The sequence below is a fragment of the Diaphorina citri genome, unplaced genomic scaffold (genome assembly GCF_000475195.1).
Source record: "Diaphorina citri unplaced genomic scaffold, Diaci psyllid genome assembly version 1.1 scaffold4, whole genome shotgun sequence".
Classification (NCBI taxonomy): domain Eukaryota; kingdom Metazoa; phylum Arthropoda; class Insecta; order Hemiptera; family Psyllidae; genus Diaphorina; species Diaphorina citri.
Window position 1 is genome coordinate 666,430 of NW_007377443.1, and position 20,159 is coordinate 686,588.

Sequence of the window (20,159 nt, forward strand, 5' to 3'; positions counted from 1 at the left end):
GACGGACAAAGAACGAGAAATAACACACACAATACAGTTGGTCGAAGAGAAAACACATCCAAGTCTTCTCGGGGGCTTGACAGACAATGTAGAAGCTTTATGAGTATATTGAGTTCAAACAACTTGGGAATGTTACGACCATCAATACAGTTGGTCGAAGAGAAAGCACATCCAAGTCTTCTCGGGGGCTTGACAGACAATGTAGAAGCTTTATGAGTATATTGAGTTCAAACAACTTGGGAATGTTACGACCAAAGGTGGATGCTGGGCAGAGAAAAGATACCAGCAGTGAACACGTTTGAGGTAGGATCAAGAAAAAGTGAACGAATGTTTATTGAAGGGAAATGTGAAAAAGAATTCGTTGGAAAAGCTTCACCCCGAACCAAATGTCACATCCACTAACTATGGCAAGACACTGGGAGAAATCATCCGATGAACATTGATGGTCCGGACACTGAAAATCAAAATACGAGGTCCGACAATAAAGTTCCCGGAATGTCCCCATAGCTCCGCATCCGCACCTACTGCACATAGAAAAACCAAATTTTACAGAAATGAAGCTTGATTTTTCCTCTTTCTAATAAATGTAATTTCATCAATTTCTGATAAGTAGTTTTCAAGTAGTCAGCCATTATCGAACACCTTCTCATTTTACTTTGCCGGATTTTGTTTACTGACTTGCTTGGTAAAATTTTGGATCAAATTTAGAACAATATTTTAGATCAAAGTGAAAATTCATGTTTTGTCACATGTGATAACCTTTTCTCGAAGTTTGGAATAATTTTCAATGGTCTGAAGTGTATCCAGACCAACTTCTTTGAGTGTCTCTTTTGCTCAGCTAAGAGGTTCTTGGTATCATTTTTGCGCAAACTGTTTTCATGTTTAATTTTTAATGTAAATTTTCCTCACTGCATCTCTATTTTATGGTAAATCAAACTTGTTACCATTTTTACACTTAATCACCTATCATTTCGGATGATTTTTGAAATTTTTTCAACATTGTTTTTTTTTAAGCTTCATTCCTGGAAAATTTTGTTTTTCTATGTGCAGTAGGAGCGGAGCTATGGGGACATTCCGGGAACTTTACTGTCGGACCTCGTACATACATAGATTTACTGGTGAACAAAGCAGGAAAGCAGAATTTCACTGTCAATAAAATCCAACTTCTTCATCTCATATCCACAAGGCATATCGTAAGAGCAATAGAAACTGCATTGATATACGTACAAACGTACATAGCTTTCTGTGTTATCACTTCATTAGAAATGTGTGCACTTCATTAGGGCTATCCAACAATTCCATCATATGGAAGGCGTGAAGATAAAAAATGATTCTACTCGTATGCAACAGCACGTAGCGTACCAAGTCATGAGACGATATACTTGCGTTCAGGCCCGACGGAAACGATGCCATCAAGGGTTAAAAATGTTAATCCCCAGTTCCAGTAGTATCATGCTTTCTTCCTAACGTCTACCCTACTCCTTTCTGTTTACATATCTATCCCACAGTTTCCCCAGTATTTTCCCTATACATACAAGTCACGTAGAGGATATAGAGTTAATATTAATACTCAAACAATTGGATAAATATTAGGTCAAGACACGGGTCGTATGCAAATTTTCGCAGGGATTTCTCATTTTCCACCAGCTCCAATAGAACTCAAATTCAATCCTCTTATCCTCTCTGAAGAACTTAAGAGATCCCGGGAGAGTATGTATCTCCTCCTTCTGGATCAAGCCTGGTTTACGCACAGATGTATGATATATCATATCCCTCTCCCGGTGTGGTACAGTAAACACAATGCTGTTAGGAGCACCTGAGGCTCAATACACAGATAACGATATTTGTTCTTTCACCTTATCCTCTCTGAAGAACTTAAGAGATCCCGGGAGAGTATGTATGTATCTCCTCCTTCTGGATCAAGCCTGGTTTACGCACAGATGTATGATATATCCCTCTCCCGGTGTGGTACAGTAAACACAATGCTGTTAGGAGCACCTGAGGCTCAATACACAGATAACGATATTTGTTTTTTCATTAGCCGAAAAAAAAGAGGAGACTATCAACACAACCAGTCATGAATACAACGAGATAATATTTCCCATGTGCAGACTAATGTGTTCGTGAAATGTTGGGTAACCCAAGTCCCTGGATGAAATAGGTTCCATTTTGTATATGTTGAACATATATTAAAGAATTTTCAAAAGGGATCAAAATGGAATTATGTAAGATGAATATTTGCATAATCATTCAGAGACTGAAATCTCAGCAAAAACTAAAGAATTTTCAAAAGGGATCAAAATGGAATTATGTAAGATGAATATTTGCATAATCATTCAGAGACTGAAATCTCAGCAAAAACAAATAAAAAATCAAAAATAATCAATATGGGATTGATGAAAACCAAGATATTTGTTAATCACATTACTATTATGTACGTATCTACAAATAAAAAGTTCATCAATGTGTCTTGGGTAATATCCACACACTTACATATGTATATACGTGTTGTAAGATTCCCAGCCAAATCAACTATCAATGAAAACCACAAGTTTTTGCAAAATATGTCGAGAATTCCCAAAGAAATAAATGACTCAGGCAGTTTGTGACAGAGATACAACAGGTTAGGCAAATTTCTCGCTCAACAAAAACACAAAATACAACATTTACGTGTAGTTGAAACTGGCCTAACAACAACGTGGAAAATGACGTTATGAACTAAAGACGATTACTAAGTATTAGTACTACTAATAAGGGAACTACTTAACAGGTGGGAGGGAAAACCCTTTAAAAGTAGAAATACAACTTGTGTTATTGAACAAATAGCAACTGCATATTTCGCGAAAACTAACACAATAATGAATCCATGCTTCATGGATTCCTAGCGCAAATTAAACAAGAGTTGGTAAAAATTTAGTCCCCAAAAAAAGATACCTTGAGGAGAAGTTTTTCCCCTAGAGACCGAAGGATTTCTATCTTCGAGAATCAGCTGTGATCCAAAAGTGAAGGGTTGCTAAACAAAGCCTGACTTGGGCCCTTGTGCGATTATGTTGTTCATTACATCACTATACAGAGTGACAAAGTTTACCGCAACTATGGTTACAGTGTATGAGTTACTGTAATTCCACTTCAAGTGTTAGTCATGTATGCTTATGTGTACTAGGGTGGAGTGAAAAAAAAAATGTTCGAATTTAAAAACGCCTGATATGTCAAAAGTTGCGTATTGATGAGTAGATTAATCCCTCAAGGGAACTAACAGGTGGGAGGGAAAACCCTTTAAAAGTAGAAATACAACTTGTGTTATTGAACAAATAGCAACTGCATACGAGTATCTCGCGAAAACTAACACAGTAATAAATCCATGCTTCATGGATTCCTAGCGCAAATTAAACAAGAGTTGGTAAAAATTTAGTTTCCAAAAAAAGATACCTTGAGGAGTAGTTTTTCCCCTAGGGACCGAAGGATTTCTATCTTCGAGAATCAGCAGTGATCCAAAAGTGAAGGGTTGCTAAACAAAGCCCGACTTGGGCCCTTGTACGATTATGTTGTTCATTACATCACTACCTATACAAAGTGACAAAGTTTACCGCAACTATGGTTACTTACAGTGTATGAGTTACTGTAATTCCACTTCAAGTGTTAGTCATGTATGCTAATGTGTACTGAAGTCCGTGTCAGAAGCTGTACAGAATTAACATTTACAGCGAGTAATTCGACATAATATTCTGTGATACATTAGTCTTTATCCCCTATCGCAAACCAGAACGGTGGGAGATTTGGGGTTAGAAATGTTTAAAACTTCTAGTTCAAGCATAGTTTTCCATTACGTGATCCCTTGAAAATTCCTGGCGATTAAATTATTTACACTTCTTCTAAGTACTATGTACAAGCAAAAATATCGAATCAGGTACGTCTGCAAGTGCCTGTAGAATTCCTGCAAGTACCTTCAAGTCTAAAAAAGGCCAAAGGGACAGAACGTAATAAAAAAGGCCAAAGGGACAGAACTCGTATTCTCAGTTTAAATTGTGGTTTAATAGTATGAATTCATCAGTAAAGAATATAATTTTCTAACAGAATATAGTACAATAGAATAGAATTTCTTCCGTATTTACTAATGTCGTATTCTCAGTTTAAATTGTGCTTTAATAGTATGAATTCATCAGTAAAGAATATAATTTTCTAACAGAATATAGTACAATAGAATAGAATTTCTTCCGTATTTACTAATGAAGAAAAACTCTCAGATTGAATTCTGGCTCCGTCACTGATTCTGAATGATACATGTAATCTGCGCTATGACTCATTTCACCAATACGCACACAAAGCTAGCACAGATCTCTGATCTCGGCTGTAGTGCAGTACAATGGGCATTCTCATCCATCTCGATGCAATCTGGTTTGCATCATGTTATGCGTCAATTGTCTCAGTCATCGAGCAAAGATAATACTCACTACCCGAGATATCCATCTCGATGCAATCTGGTTTGCATCATGTTATGCGTCAATTGTCTCAGTCATCGAGCAAAGATAATACTCACTACCCGAGATTAGGTCATTATGCTCTATTGAAAGATTGGTCGAAAAGCGAGAAAATGGTGACACAAGAAACGCACGATAGCCAAGACACAGCAAATTCAACACTTCAAACCAGTGAGCCCAGGACAAATAAAAGATGGAAACAATGCGCTAAGTGGTATGCATATTTCCAAACAGAGCAAAAGGTGTAATCTACGGATCTGCTATACCTATGTTGTACACAGCATCAAATTCAACACTTCAAACCAGTGAGCCCAGGACACATAAAAGATGGAAACAATGCGCTAAGTGGTATGCATATTTCCAAACAGAGCAAAAGGTGTAATCTACGGATCTGCTATACCTATGTTGTTAAATGGTAAATCCCTCCTATGAGATCATGCCAAGAATGGGTTAAAGGAAACTACAGGCAAGCACCAAGTACCAATGATGCATGCTATGAATGAATATTCATGGCGATTCCTATACTCGAGGGTCAAGAAGGAAACAGTGATTCTCGAAGGAAACACCTCTGATCAACACACGTCATAGCGACAACCGGTTCAATACTGCGCACAGACTAGCAGACCAATAGACCATCTAGGTGGGAACATCCTGAATCATGGTACCTCGGGCAGCCAACCTGAGAGAAAGTATACGAGACCAAAAATAAAGCCGCGTGTGTGTGAGCAGACAATAATATACTAGAAAACCTTGTGAATAGGACTGACATATGGACTAGTCGAAAATGAATAATATTCGACTCATTATTAGAGGATAGTTTGGAAAATAATGAACTGTTGGGCTAGTTGACTACAACCACTTATTATGTGGGTAATATTCTCGGTCTGACTATGACAAAGTCTACACTTATCATCTACTTCCAGTTTCAAGATATGCCTGTCGTAATTCCTAGTTCTCAGAGCCTGTTCCTGGGCCGCCATGATGTAGGCTTCTGTGACTCCTTTAAGTTTGCTTGATCTCAACCAATCAAAAGTCTTGCACCCGTATTTATGAACAAATATAAGGATATCCTTTGCAGTTGAGCAAGTGCTGAGCACAGGATTGCAATAATTCGTTATTTATAAACTGGTTTTTCTACCTAAAAACGTTCTTTCTAGTTCTAAGAAGAATCTCAAGCTTGACCTCTGCCAAGACTCGTTTGACCAGTCTTTGCGAAGGGAAAGAAGGATCTCAAATTGAATCAACCAATCAGAATCAGTTTTAAATTTCATGCGCATCGAAAAACTGCACGTATATTTTGTAAACAAAAATGAAATAAATAAATAAAAACCTGTGATTTATGTTGTGACTTTGTGAGTTTAGCTGTTTTGAGATTTTTTTTTTTTTTTACTCAACATTCTATTATTTGAAAATTAAAGTCAGATAAAAATAATTAATATTTTCATCAGGACAATAATAATTACGATTAAAAAGGATTTTATTTAAATTGGTGAGCTTTTATTTTTATCTGAATTTATTTTTTAAATATTTACGATTACCTATTAAAAAACAATTTTAATTTATTATTTCTTTAATGTTTATTTTGATAAAATAAGGAAAATAATATAAATAAAATAATCATGTATTCTCCTGGATCTCGCAAGTATCTCTTGGGAGCCCGAGCCAAGTTGTAGGTACTCATTTTTACGATAGTGAAGCAAAAATTGATTAAATTCATCTATAATATTTAAAGAAAAAACAAACTTTATGAAAAGAAATAAAACAAAAACGCACGTAGTTAGAACTCAAAATCAAATGATAAATGACCAAAAATTCAAGGTAGGTAGGTATAGGGGTCAGATGGTCACCATCCAGGTACTAACCACGCGCAACGTTACCTAACTTCAGTGATCCGTGGGGAACTAGTGCATGCAACATGCTATCATTCCAAATGAAAATACTTGTTTTGACAAATCCCGGGTAAAATTACAGTGTTGCCAACGCGTACCACACGCTTAGCATCATCTTAGGTAAAACCGGTCTTACCCCTTATCGGACTTGTTTATAAATACCATTCTATTTTGAACGGGCTCAGAACGTGATTACCTCTGGGTACGTTTTTTCTCAAGTAAATTCTCAGAACGATCTGAAGAACTTGTTCATAAATACGGGTGTTAGAATTTTATTTTGCTAAAAATATTTTGAATTCTCAGTAACTTTTACTTGCATTGCTTGAAGATGATACTCAACTTTGAAACATAAATTGGGCGTTATCATAATACATTGCCACACTCTTCATATTATTATTATTTACTTTATATCCCAGGCGGGTCTTATACAGAATCGTAGTATACACATAGTTAGATCTGTGATTCAATGGATTCTTCTTCAATGGTAATTATCATCGGTGCTAGCGTTTGTTTAATAGTTATGTTGGTTATATTCTTACTTACTGATAGAGAGCTCATAGCCCACATTATCGTCATTAGTGTTCAGCATGTTAGTTTGACGCCCCACCTTAAATTCAACTGCCTTGCCCATCAGCTATGCACAGTTACTATAAGTTACCAAGTTCTAATTTTGCAACCCACACTTGCCTTCTCAGGTCATGGCTTCAGATTCTAAAGTACGGCACACGAAGTTATTTAGATCAGCCTTTATTTATATGAGAACTTGGGGATATATGGACAAGGCTAAATATCATGTGCGGGGGATGAAATTAAACTGGCAAGGAAAGAGTTATGCAAATCATTGAGAATTTTTTTACCGCCGGAAATCAAGCAAAGGATTGAGTGCATTGTACGAAGAAGCAAGTTTAGAGATAAAGGGAAAAGTTTAGTTATAATGAACAACAACATTGAATTTCGCAAAGGTATCGAACACATTGAAGTTATCTGCCAAATGATTTCCACGGATATAAAGAGCCTTCATGTTGGGCCACAGAGAAGCCCCTAGTATGGAGCTTTCCGTTCGGAATTGATTGAACTTGATGTGTAAGGTGTGAAGACGTGGGAATGGCACGTGGCAGATGGGAATCACGTCATCTAGAAGCTCATCAGATACCAGACTAGACGCTTCTGACGTCACCGTCCTGTGGTCACTAGAGCACGAAGTGTCATGTTCACTCAGTTCATATAAAGTTGACAAAGTTCGTGGCAGAAACGTGCTCAACACATCAGGGGTTTGAGGATGATATACATTTCTCAGCAGGAAACAAGTTTTCTCCGAATCCAGCGTACTAGTGGAACACTCAGAGTCCTCAAACGTATGATCACAGCCCGATAAGTTGTCCACATTATCAACTTTATCTTCCATAGAGGACAACTGACTGACCTTCTCAGCGGTTTCACTCCTCAGCAGCAAAGGAACACATTGCAAGTGATTGTTATTTAATAGCAACTCTTGTAAACTAGTCAATGAAGAGAGCTGGTGGAAAATCTTGCAGCTTTCAATGCCATTGGAGCATAATTCCAATCTGACCAATCTTGACAACTGATTCAAATTATTTGCGTCGGTGAAAAACTTGATTCGATTATAATTGAGTTTTAATTCGCGCAAGCTTTGCAGCTGATTAAGTCCTATCAATGAACTCGATTCTAAATTATTGTGAGATAAATCCAACCGAGATAAGCATTTGAAATTCTTCTCGACATTGAATCCACTGTAGGATGACGAAGTTTCAATATGGTGCAAAGTGTTGTACCTGAGACTTAGAATTGAGACGTTTGAAAATATTTGAAAATCGGACAGTTGCAAGTGATTGTTATCTGCCAGAATCTGTTTGATTTGTTCCACTTGCGCAAGATTTACTGCAGATATTTTTTGACCAGGAGAAATTAGATTTTGACTTTTAACGTTCATTGTTTCAAAATTATGAACTTTAGCATTGAAATAATTTTTTAGGTACTTCAAATCAAACTCAACGGGAGTTTTATCTGGTTCTTTTAAAGGTGTATCCACATCCACAACTAGTCGTTTGCCGTTATGTTCAGCACTTTTCCACAAGAACTTTGAACTATTCAAGGGTACCTTTCTTCTTATCGTAGTCATTTTTTACAAACTACTAAAATGGAAAATGTTTTAATAAGAAGTGATAGCACTAAATTCAAAACACCTACTTACACATTCACTCATAAAAGCCAACAATAAAATTCTAGACAACTATCGGGCGGATCTACTTTTAACATTAACACGGTCTCTAAAACGGGTACAAATCTACATAAGCTTTCCCCCTACACATCAACCGCCATTCTGAAGAACAAACAATGGGTTCTAGATCCAACAAACACGAGTAGAAGAAAATGATTAGCACGATATTTGACCAGTGATCAGCACGCACACCTCATCACAATAGACACAAGTCGATAGCCTCTCAACAACTCAACATCCCGAGCTGTTGGATTTTAGACAATGGATTTGAAGGTCATCAGGTGGTACTCTTGAGGAATGCGTAATCACGAGAACACACGTGATGGAGCTCGAGTTGCTGAATCAAAAGTTCATTATACAAGCTTTGTATTACAAGGAGTGAAACCGCAGTTATTGAGAGTAGATCAACGTGAGTAACAAAAATGATTATCACAGATAACTAGATACCTACAGCAATGTCAGCTAGTATTGCTCTTACAAGAATGACTTTAAAATTATTAGATTTAAGAATAATAAAGCCTCTAAAATCTAACGTACTAAACCAATATCCTTCACAAAAGTAGATACTCCAACTACTCCATTTATTTGCAATTAAACTACACGCTTCATTAACTAAAACATAGGACCTGCAAGCGATAGATTTTAAGCACTACTTTTCTAGATACCATACATTACTATCACTTGCTATTTTCATAAGATATGGGTAACAGTAGGACTGGTTTGAATAGAGTCCTTAAGTAATGTCTATTGTTTCATGCGAAAACGAAATGTGTTTTTAAACGAGTTCCCGGAGAGAATTGCCATGGATTACGATGTAATTGACTCAAATCTAATCTGTGATCTTGTAAATACATCTGGTACTCAAGTAGTGCTCTAGTACTCAAGTAGCGCTTGCTTGTAGCTTGTTCGGTGTTACACAGAAGTGTTAGTGGGGTGAACTTAAGTGTTCAAAACAAGAACTATGAGACCAATCAGACGCTAGAAATCAGTAGAAATTTTACACTCCCTAGGGAGATTATATTGCTATTTACTGTCATCATTAAACGTCAAATTTTGACTTAATCATTTGCTTTGGGCAATCGACTTTTAGCATAAAAAAACCAGTCCGAAATGAAACTGGTGACAGGGAAAGTCCTAATACCTATACTTATAGAGAGGGGTATGAATGATAAAATTAATATATTCATCAACTTCAGCTTCACCCAAAGTGAATTTTGAAAAAAGGCCACTTTGTCGATATAATCTGACAACATATCCTGTATTATACAAATAATTAACATATTGAAACACCCATCATAGTTACACATAGAACAGAGTGAGCCGAGCTGATTTCCTGATTAAAAACCAACAAAGAAACTAACTACTAACCAAGCTGATCAAATAAAAGAAATAAATCACAAATTGAGCGGGATTGCTAATCAAGTCACACAAGTACAATATACATACCTACATGGATATTTGAATTTCGAATGTAGGATGAACAAACGAAGTGGCATTATGATTATCATAAATCTATGGTACCTGTGATTAAATTGAAGAGTTAACCCCAAAAATATACTGTCTCAATCTGTAGAGTCCGAATATTAATCTATGGACATAATACTTAAGTCAGTAGACGATACAAAGACGAGGCAGGAAACAAAGAACACGTACGTAACACAGTAGTAGCTGCAAAACAATCCATCATTGGTAACACGTCACATCGTCACAATCTAATACTAAACTTGCTCTAACTACAGTACAGAAAACAGCATCTCTACAAGATAAAGAAAATCCCAACAGCCAAGAATCAGGTAGCAATGTATGACACTGTCATGTGTATATGACAAGCAAACCATTTCTTCTGTTATGTCATACAGAGGACATGTCAACCAGACGATGTTACATCTTACATCAGGCAGGGCATAAAACGCAAACATAATCGGACATAGCAAAGTCTATAGCTATACACACAATATTGCACGTGATACCGCTGCAATTAAGTCCACATTCTTCAAGCGCCATGTATAATCCCAAACAGATCTTAGAACAGAAACACAGGCACTAGTCCCAGATATTGTATAACACTTTGACAATTCTGAAGTACAAATGCACTACATAAACCTAATTTATTGTGGTATGACTGGTTTATGTACACAGTAAATCACTTAAAAAGATGATAATTACACGGTATGGACTTATCTAGCTTGTGTTGAAATCCGCAGAGATCTAAATTACATGTGAAAGGTAAATATGAATGTGTTCAAACCCCGTCAACTGTCAGTTCTACGATCTACTACTGATCTATTATCTGTGTTTTGCAACTTTCTTCATTCATCTTGATACTGAATCCAGTTAAAGGCACACCCTTCCCAGTTTCAGCTAGAAGAAACGGTGTCCATCCATCAATGTTCATACTCTATTCTTCTTCTTTACCATCAATTTGAAGACAAAGTACACATTTCCTATAGGGTACGAAAACAATGGTGTCATGAGAAGAGGAAATCTTTCCCACAAGACATTTCAAGTTCCATACAATATCAGACAAGACGGAATAAACAGAATCTTTCAATTTTATAAAAATAAAATCATCTTCATGGCACACTATTTCCGAAGATTTTTGAAGCCGTTTACATTAAAGATCTCTTGAAACCGGATAGTCAAAACCAGACAGACAACAGGGGGCGTTAATTGTCATCCGTATCCTCAATAACAAAAATCTTATCAAAAAACCAGATATCAGAACCATTTGAAAAGAATATAGAGATTCTAGAATCTGAAAGACACAGGTAGAAAAAACCTAGGTACTTGATACTTTTCTTGGTTTGGAATATAATTGAATAGAAATTTATCCTCGGTCCTTAGTATCTAATCAATTTTGACTAGGGTAACAAGGGATACAAACAATTGGACACTGTCCATTGAAATCTACTTGGAATTTTGTTCGGTGCTTTCTTTTATTGTTGTTTAACATGGGTAGAGATGGGCACTTCATTGTCCACAAAAGGTACTTACAGATCAACCAAAAACATATATTCACAAACCCGTGAAGTTTCAAGTGCACACTCAAAAGAGTTTTCACAAAAGACTTAAGTCAACTTCTTAAAATCGATATTCCTTGTTTTCAGTTCCATATCTCTGAAGTTAAAAAGATGGTCCTCCATACCCATAGGGAATTATTTTTGGTTCTTGGATCATCATGCAAAAGTATTACAATTTTACAATAAAATAGTAGTTTGTATTTTACAATAGTATGCTTAAAAATTTGAAATCTCAATACATAGCTTGATCAGCAATAGAAACAGAATACAGCCAAATTCTCAACAACCAATTTAATCATTATGTTTTTAAACTTTCCAAATTAATTATTATTTATTAGTATGGTGATTAGATCTCAAAAGGGAATTTCAAAGACCGTTGAATGCCAAATCATATCAGAATGAACGTCAACTGGTACCTAGACTTGAACAACTCTCAACATTAAGCTTTCACATGTTGTTAGGTAGGTATGAGGTATTCAGTGATATGATTTATCTCACGTCTAGTATAATCAAAAGAGATGCATTTATGACTAAGTAGTGCCATAAAAACTCAGCCTGTGTAAAGAGGAAAGCCAAGTCTCAACTCAAAAGTAAAGTTCCCCCCATAAGGTCTTATCTTAAGACTTAAGACTATTAGGAGGAATGAGGAATAGCCAATCATAAATACCACCACAATCGTGGGGATTTAGGAGAAGCAAGAACCCTTAAAAAGCAAAAGTAAAGTTCCCCCCATAAGGTCTTATCTTAAGACTATTAGGAGGAATGAGGAATAGCCAATCATAAATACCACCACAATCGTGGGGATTTAGGAGAAGCAAGAACCCTTAAAAACGAAGAGCACAATTTGATTTCAATGTTTTACATTTATTCCCTTGGCTTGGGTGTACTATCTTATGAAAACAATGCTACCTAATGAACCTTATCTTGAGTATAAACAGTTAAATACTGACGTACAAGACGCACAAGTCCCTTCATTTTCTAAAAGTTCTCTCTTCCGCTTTCCTTACCTGTTTGGTTTGCCTTTTCTAAAAGTTCTCTCTTCTGCTTTCCTTACCTGTTTGGTTTGCCTTTTCTCCTGGGAATGGGTCCGATGGTGTCGCTCCCGGTCCTTGTACCGGGTAGAACTCGAGGTAGAATGTCCGCCACTCCCGGTCTTGCTTTTCTCCGCAGACGGGTACCGTACCGACCCCCCCGTGCTGGGGGTGGCTGCCTTGGGGGGCGTCACAGTGTTCACTGTGCCCAGCGCCATGGGTTTGACGGGGGGCGAGGGAGGGGGCCGGTTTGGAGGGGCAGTCGGCGAGGGAGGGGGCCGGTTCGGAGGGGCCGTGGGCGGGATGGTATCGACAAGCAGGGAGTAGCGCTTGTTCGGGATGACCAGCGAGGTGCACACTTTCTCGGATCGGACACTATTGGTGCGTCTCAGGAGACGTTGCATGGAACTTTTCAGAGTCGTAATCAGAGGCATGTGTCATGCTTCATGAGGCCGCCATGATATCGATATATCTCAGGGGTCACGTCACTTGTTTGAAGTTACAGTGATGATTATGATGAGAGATCCAAAAATTCCATTTATTCTAGGTATAACTTTCGAAAATTATTCTATGACTTTCATTAGGGTGACGAAAATTATTCTATGACTTTGATTAGATTACTTCTAGATTGGATTACTTTTTTGACAAAGTTGTTCTTGGAAAACAGGTACCTACTAAGAAAATAGAGACTATTGAGGAAGTTTAGTGAGAAAACCCCTTTCAAATTGCTTTCAAAAATGACATTTCAGAAGGCAACGAAAACTTCATGACTTACGTATTCAAGTCAAGTTTATCTTCAGAACTTTCTAAGGAAATTAGAAAACAAATTTCCATAATTCGACTTTTCTCATTTAGAGAGTTTTAGGGGCCGGTTCGGAGGGGCCGTGGGCGGGATGGTATCGACAAGCAGGGAGTAGCGCTTGTTCGGGATGACCAGCGAGGTGCACACTTTCTCGGATCGGACACTATTGGTGCGTCTCAGGAGACGTTGCATGGAACTTTTCAGAGTCGTAATCAGAGGCATGTGTCATGCTTCATGAGGCCGCCATGATATCGATATATCTCAGGGGTCACGTCACTTGTTTGAAGTTACAGTGATGATTATGATGAGAGATCCAAAAATTCCATTTATTCTAGGTATAACTTTCGAAAATTATTCTATGACTTTCATTAGGGTGACGAAAATTATTCTATGACTTTGATAAGATTACTTCTAGATTGGATTACTTTTTTGACAAAGTTGTTCTTGGAAAACAGGTACCTACTAAGAAAATAGAGACTATTGAGGAAGTTTAGTGAGAAAACCCCTTTCAAATTGCTTTCAAAAATGACATTTCAGAAGGCAACGAAAACTTCATGACTTATTCAAGTCAAGTTTATCTTCAGAACTTTCTAAGGAAATTAGAAAACAAATTTCCATAATTCGACTTTTCTCATTTAGAGAGTTTTAATGATTGTTTGATGACATAAATTGAATTGTAATCTACAGATTTTTCGATGCTATTGAATTTATTTTTAAATCCCCTCTTAGCCTTAAGTTTTTAATCGATCAGTGGTGTAGTGTTAAAGGAAAAAGTTCTGTCCCCAGTGAGTACATGACTGTGTGGTACCTAACAATGTTTAAGGGGTGTGGTTTTACTTTTTCCTTCCTAAACTACGACTCTGGTCTTTCCAAATAACATGGGACAGACAATTTGCCCCGGGTATTTTAACCACTATAAGTGACTACCTCAACACTGAGAAGTGTCAGTAAATTGAATTTATTATGAGTCATATCAAATTTCATCACAGAATACCTACGTATCTGTTGTCACTATTTTATTTTTATTTATTTTTTGTACCTACATAATTACTTTAATATTAACATGTTTTTTCATAAAGTGTATGAACGAACTTTGATATTGTATACAATATGTGAAGACCTTGACAAGATGGTAGGTTTGCCATTTTAAGTTACCTTCGTGCTAAAGAAAGAGGTATTTCAAATATGAAGGCGCGTTTACATTTACGTTTGTTCAAAGTTATATCATTCTGATAAGGTAGTAAAAACACAGCTTTTACCAAGTTAAAATGAATTTAAAAAAATTAGAACCTAATGCAAAAGTAAATAAATAAAAATTTAAAAAATACCAATAATAATGATAAAAATCAGGGGGTTATTGGGTAGGTACCTGGTAGGTTAATATAAAATTAAACAAGTTAATGCAAATCACTGATTTATAGCACACAGAAACCACATGGATAAAAAAAAACTCTGGTCTTTCCAAATAACATGGGACAGACAATTTGCCCCGGGTATTTTAACCACTATAAGTGACTACCTCAACACTGAGAAGTGTCAGTAAATTGAATTTATTATGAGTCATATCAAATTTCATCACAGAATACCTACGTATCTGTTGTCACTATTTTATTTTTATTTATTTTTTGTACCTACATAATTACTTTAATATTAACATGTTTTTTCATAAAGTGTATGAACGAACTTTGAGATTGTATACAATATGTGAAGACCTTGACAAGATGGTAGGTTTGCCATTTTAAGTTACCTTCGTGCTAAAGAAAGAGGTATTTCAAATATTGGTAGTTGACAAGATTATATTAAAAAAGCACACAAACCAAAATTCGAATAAAACACTTAAACGAATAACTTCTATTATTTTAGGACACCGAAAAAAATTAGGGGAAAAAATACGCCTAATAAAATCAAATTTGTCACTTGGCCGTTTTGCTTTCAAATTGCCAGGGATTGTCGCACGCACAAAAGGGACAATTAAACAATCCCTCAGGAACAATAAGGATTTACACTCACTGAAAACACACGAAACACTATCACTAGGTGTGCAAGATGTTGGCAATCACAGCGTACAAACTTGACTAGCACCGTATATTATTGAATATCCCAGGCTACAGTATAAGGTAGTCTCTCTGGCTTCCCCTACATTAGCACCAAGGCACAAGACCTAGCCTACACGCTGTATCTCTCTAGTAGTCATACCAGGGCTTCTTACGGGACCAGTTGTATGAAAAAATGAAGGGGAACCAATCAATCTTCACTGAAGAACAGCACTAGAAAAGACGATGAACCAAAATAAACAAAAATAACGTTATAAATACAATACAGAATACAATTAGTTTTGTGGAGGGGTTTCTGATTTGTAGGGTCAATCTTTCAATTCTGCCTCCTTTACGTCAACATTTTACTGTCAATGTAAGACTTTTGCTAACAATATAAGTTTACGGGCGCAAAACAAGCGGCGAAATCGACACGACGAATTGAAAAAATATACCAAGGGCGACCCCTTAAGAGAAATTTGAAAACTTATGTAAATGAAACTTTTTATAAAGGCTGAGTTCAACAGAAAGATCCGAAAAGAAAACCGCAATATAAGTTTACGGGCGCAAAACAAGCGGCGAAATCGGCACGACGAATTGAAAAAATATACCAAGGCGACCCCTTAAGAGAAATTTGAAAACTTATGTAAATGAAACTTTTTATAAAGGCTGAGTTCAACAGAAAGATCCGAAAAGAAAACCTTGTAAGCAAAACTTATTCTTTAACATCCATTACACACAGTAACCAGTTTGATGCTCTTTCAATCGAACAGCAACTGCCCCCTTCAAGACGTATAACTAGCACGTATGTGTATATTATCTGTAGGGGAAAAGAATTGCCCGCGGCAAAGCACATACCTAACATAGTTTATATCATGCACGGCCTTTCACTACTCGAGGTGCTTACTGAGTACCAAACCAAGCCTGTAACCAAGCTCCTTTGACCACACAAACAACACTCCACCATGCATGATGCGATTCGTAGGCTCCTACACCTAAGCCTCGGAGTGGGATTTTTGTGAATAAATGAAACCATGATGCGAACTATTCACGGATTTCCATGAAAGAAGGAATTGGAAAAGTAATGACTGGGCCTCTTTTCTATGAAATATCAATGAATAGCTTCGAAGGATCTGTCATAATTACCTTCCGACTATGCTCGTTCAGACGGAAAATCTATGGAAATACGAGGCTTACCTACTTCGAACACTTTTCCATCAATATGATGTATGTCTGTCTGGTCCATATCAAGATAGGTGGGTTATGCGAGAAATATTTCTTAATTTTATTCCCACAAAAAGTTCAAATTATAAGGAGCCTTCCTTTACTGGACTAAAACACTAGATAGACTAACTAATCCTGACACCAAGTGATTCGCGAGTTCAATCTAAACAAATTTGAATGAATAACAAATGCCAAGATATCACATTGATAAATTCACAAAGGTTTCGACACTAAGGACTAGTTATGCTCGATATCCTATTGGTATTGATCTGTATGATACCGTCAGGATGTAAAAGGGTTAACGTAATGTATGTAGTGCACAGAGTTTTGGCTCGCTTCAAAACCAGACAGGCAGGGGTTAAGGTGCTTGAACTGTTATTATTAAACTATTGAGTTCACTTCAATAATAATGGTAGGTACTGGTATTAATTTAAGGATCCGCATACACTTAAATAGAGTTCCTAAAGCTTGGTATTTCCGTTCAGGAGTGGATCTTTGAATGCATATCTCAGAAAGAAGCTCAGAACACATGAAGTAGGCAAATCACGATTTTCTTAAAGCTCTATGGATTATTCGATTTATAACTTTCATGTCAGATACTGTCAAAAACAAAATAGAGAGAAGGAGGGGGAGAGAGAGCTGTGTTGCAAAAAATGTTTTGTTCTCTGATATTTTTTCACCTTCAAAAGCTTCACACGTTTTGCACTGTTCCTTGACCACGTTTTTTTTTTTTTTTTTTTTTTTTTTTTTTTTTTTTTTTTTTGGTTAGGTACCTTGATTCTTAATGGCAGTACATGCCGATTCTACTTTTTTACAACTTGTTTACATTTTTCCGACCCATCTGAAAGACATAAATAAACTCCTAACCATATATTCTAATGGTTCTGAAGCTGTCCGGTCAATCAAGAGGTCCGTGGGTTCAAGGCGAAACAATTATTAATCAACACAAACATTTAGTAAATTGAATTCTGTATCTCGCGCTCTCACTTCACATATCAATTGAGAATAAGTGAACGTTGATTAAAAAGCTAAATTATTATTTTTCAAGCCAATAATTGCAGTCAGCATGTTTTTCATTGCTGAATTCGCGCTGGTCTATAGGAACGTGTGCCGAATATGATTGCGTTTGGTCATCAACAGGAACTAGGACCACACAAGATATTCATAGCGTGATATTCCTAACTGAATGATGCTCGTGTTTGTGTTTCAGCAAAACCTGGTACCAAATAAGTCAAATCGAAGTACGTCGAATCTAATGAGACTTTGTGTGCCATATCTTTAATAGGTATTGGCCATCCTAGTCAGTTATGACGTTATGAGTTATTAGTTTATCACATAAATAGCCCACGTTCAATGGAACCATTCAGACTCAGCAAACCAAAATGTAGGTACCTATCTCAGGTACTTCTGTGAGATAGGTACACAGGTCTACAAACCAAGACTGCCTAGTACTTCTCAATAGTACTAGGCTATAGCTCAATATTACTATGTACATCTCGGCCATCTCTCAATGATGAACAGTGAAGGCACGCTTTCCCTATTTGAATTATTCCATACCGATTACCGACCTCTACCATTCATACCGTCAATATGAATTTGAAGTGTTTGAACACAACTTTTTTGTTGGAAATGTTGGATCAAATATGATGATGGAAAAGAATCAAAAGAAACATCTTTCAACATTAGGTCAGGTTGCGGACCACAAAAAGATGAAAAATAATAGAAAGTAAAAAAAAATGAGATGACACCCTATGAAAATTGCCAAATCGAATGTAAAACTTTCTCTGTTATTGATTCCATCTAGTAACATCTTTTTGGGATCAACCGGTAAGTTCCTACCTATCAAACAGAAACTAAAACCATTAGTGCGCCCTACATTTTAATATTCTTAATTGATTTTATACATGGACATGTCGGATATTTGCAGAACTGTTCCAATTTCATATTTTTTTTCCACTCAGAAAAAAAAAAAGACTTTACTGCATTAGCTACATTTTCTCTCGAAGATGTACCACATTAGAATGTTATGATTACTTATGATTATGAGAAGGCAAGATGCATTTTCCTCATAGACAACCGAGATGATTCTTGATAATTCATTAAGCCGAGAAGAATCTGATGTTATGCTCGTGAAAAACGAATTAAAAACTCATTTAAGTAGATTGTAGTAAGTACTTGTAAGCATAGCCTAATTCTTCAATGTAGAATATTTAGATAAATAATGTTATCAATGATTTGACGATGGTCCATAAATACCTGAAACATTTTCTACCACCTAAACCTTGAGGATTTGTTGGTGTAGTACCAACCAACTGTGTTATCTATTATGGGACTGGTTGCTCCTCTCCCGAGAGAGTATGCAATTAACACTGCGACCTCTGTAGATTTATTGTGACCAGTATTTTTCCTGTTGTCCTTGTAAGCGCTATGCCTCGTTGTCCTTGTAAGCGCTATGCCTCGTTGTCCTTGTAAGCGCTAGGATTCCAGCCCGAGGCGACCCTATCCAAATAAAGTTCGTTCTCGGAACGACCAGCTTTCTTCGGGACGATACGACCTCCGAAGTAAAAAAAAAAAAAATGAATAAAAAAAAATAAAATAAAAACCGTTCTATTGGAGTCAATTGTTTTCCTCGTTCTACGAAACAGTATTCCCATTCTTTCCAGATTTGGCACTCGAAAATTAGATTTTCAACAAAACACGAACGAAGAAAAGTAGACGCAGAGACCAGAAAAGTATGAAAACGTAGGAGTGTAATAGATGAAGCAGAAGTAGGAGAAGAAGAACAAAAAGAAGCCGAGAGAAGAAGAAACTGTAAAAAGAAGTACAAGTAGAAAGTGATGGGTAGAAATTGGGAGAGAAGTTAGGAAAAAAGAAGAAAGTTAGGTAGAAACAGAGAGAATTTGTATTCCAAACGAAACTCGCAGATTCTCTCCAATCAATCATGGTGGATGGAGAATTTTGAGAATTAGAAGACGAAGAAGGAAGTGGATGAGAAGGAGAAGTAGAAAGAAAAGGAGAAGAAAAGAAAGCCGAGGAGGACGAGGAGAAGGAGGAGGAGGAGGAGGAGAAGAAGAAGGAGAAGTACAAAATGGAGAAGGAGAAGAAAGAAAGAAATATTTCAACGGGTTACTTTCTGGTGTTCTCGTGTTGACCCAGCACCTAAATGGGGAGTATTGTGCCTCTTCTCGCCCATCTGATTCTATTCCACTCTTCTAGATTGTGGTACTAATAGGTAAGTGGGCAGTGTTAACTTCTATACATAGAGTGTTCTGGTTTGTGTCAGTCCCATCAACCATACGAGATGCGAGAGATACAAGTGTGGAGGCGGCCTGACGTCCTTGTCAAGGTCATCTGCACCTGCCTTGTAGGCCTCGTACACACTAGAGCTTGTATTCAAAATGGACAATACATAGATACATACCTTGTGAAGAGTAAACACTTCG

At 36.8% G+C, this 20,159-nt stretch overlaps 1 protein-coding gene and 2 long non-coding RNA genes across 3 annotated transcripts in view; all 3 read right to left on the minus strand.

Moving 5' to 3' along the window:
• Positions 1 to 20,159, minus strand: part of LOC113472382 — a 29,566-nt gene that overhangs the window by 1,427 nt on the left and 7,980 nt on the right. The gene's annotated exons all lie outside the window — the stretch shown is intronic.
• On the minus strand, positions 6,694 to 9,752 carry LOC103522525 (P-granule-associated novel protein 1-like). The gene has a single exon (XM_008487657.2). It carries the CDS (start codon positions 8,505 to 8,507, stop codon positions 7,293 to 7,295), a length of 1,215 nt encoding a protein of 404 aa, XP_008485879.1. The 5' UTR covers positions 8,508 to 9,752; the 3' UTR covers positions 6,694 to 7,292.
• On the minus strand, positions 13,611 to 14,881 carry LOC113472360. The gene is made up of 2 exons (XR_003394706.1): positions 14,615 to 14,881; positions 13,611 to 13,921 (listed from the first exon to the last, which is right to left on the minus strand). It is a non-coding gene; the product is annotated as an uncharacterized LOC113472360 (long non-coding RNA).

Coding starts and splice junctions, on each gene's coding strand:
- LOC103522525 (XM_008487657.2), bottom strand. CDS start 8,507: ATGACTACGATAAGAAGAAAGGTACCCTTGAATAGTTCAAAGTTCTTG.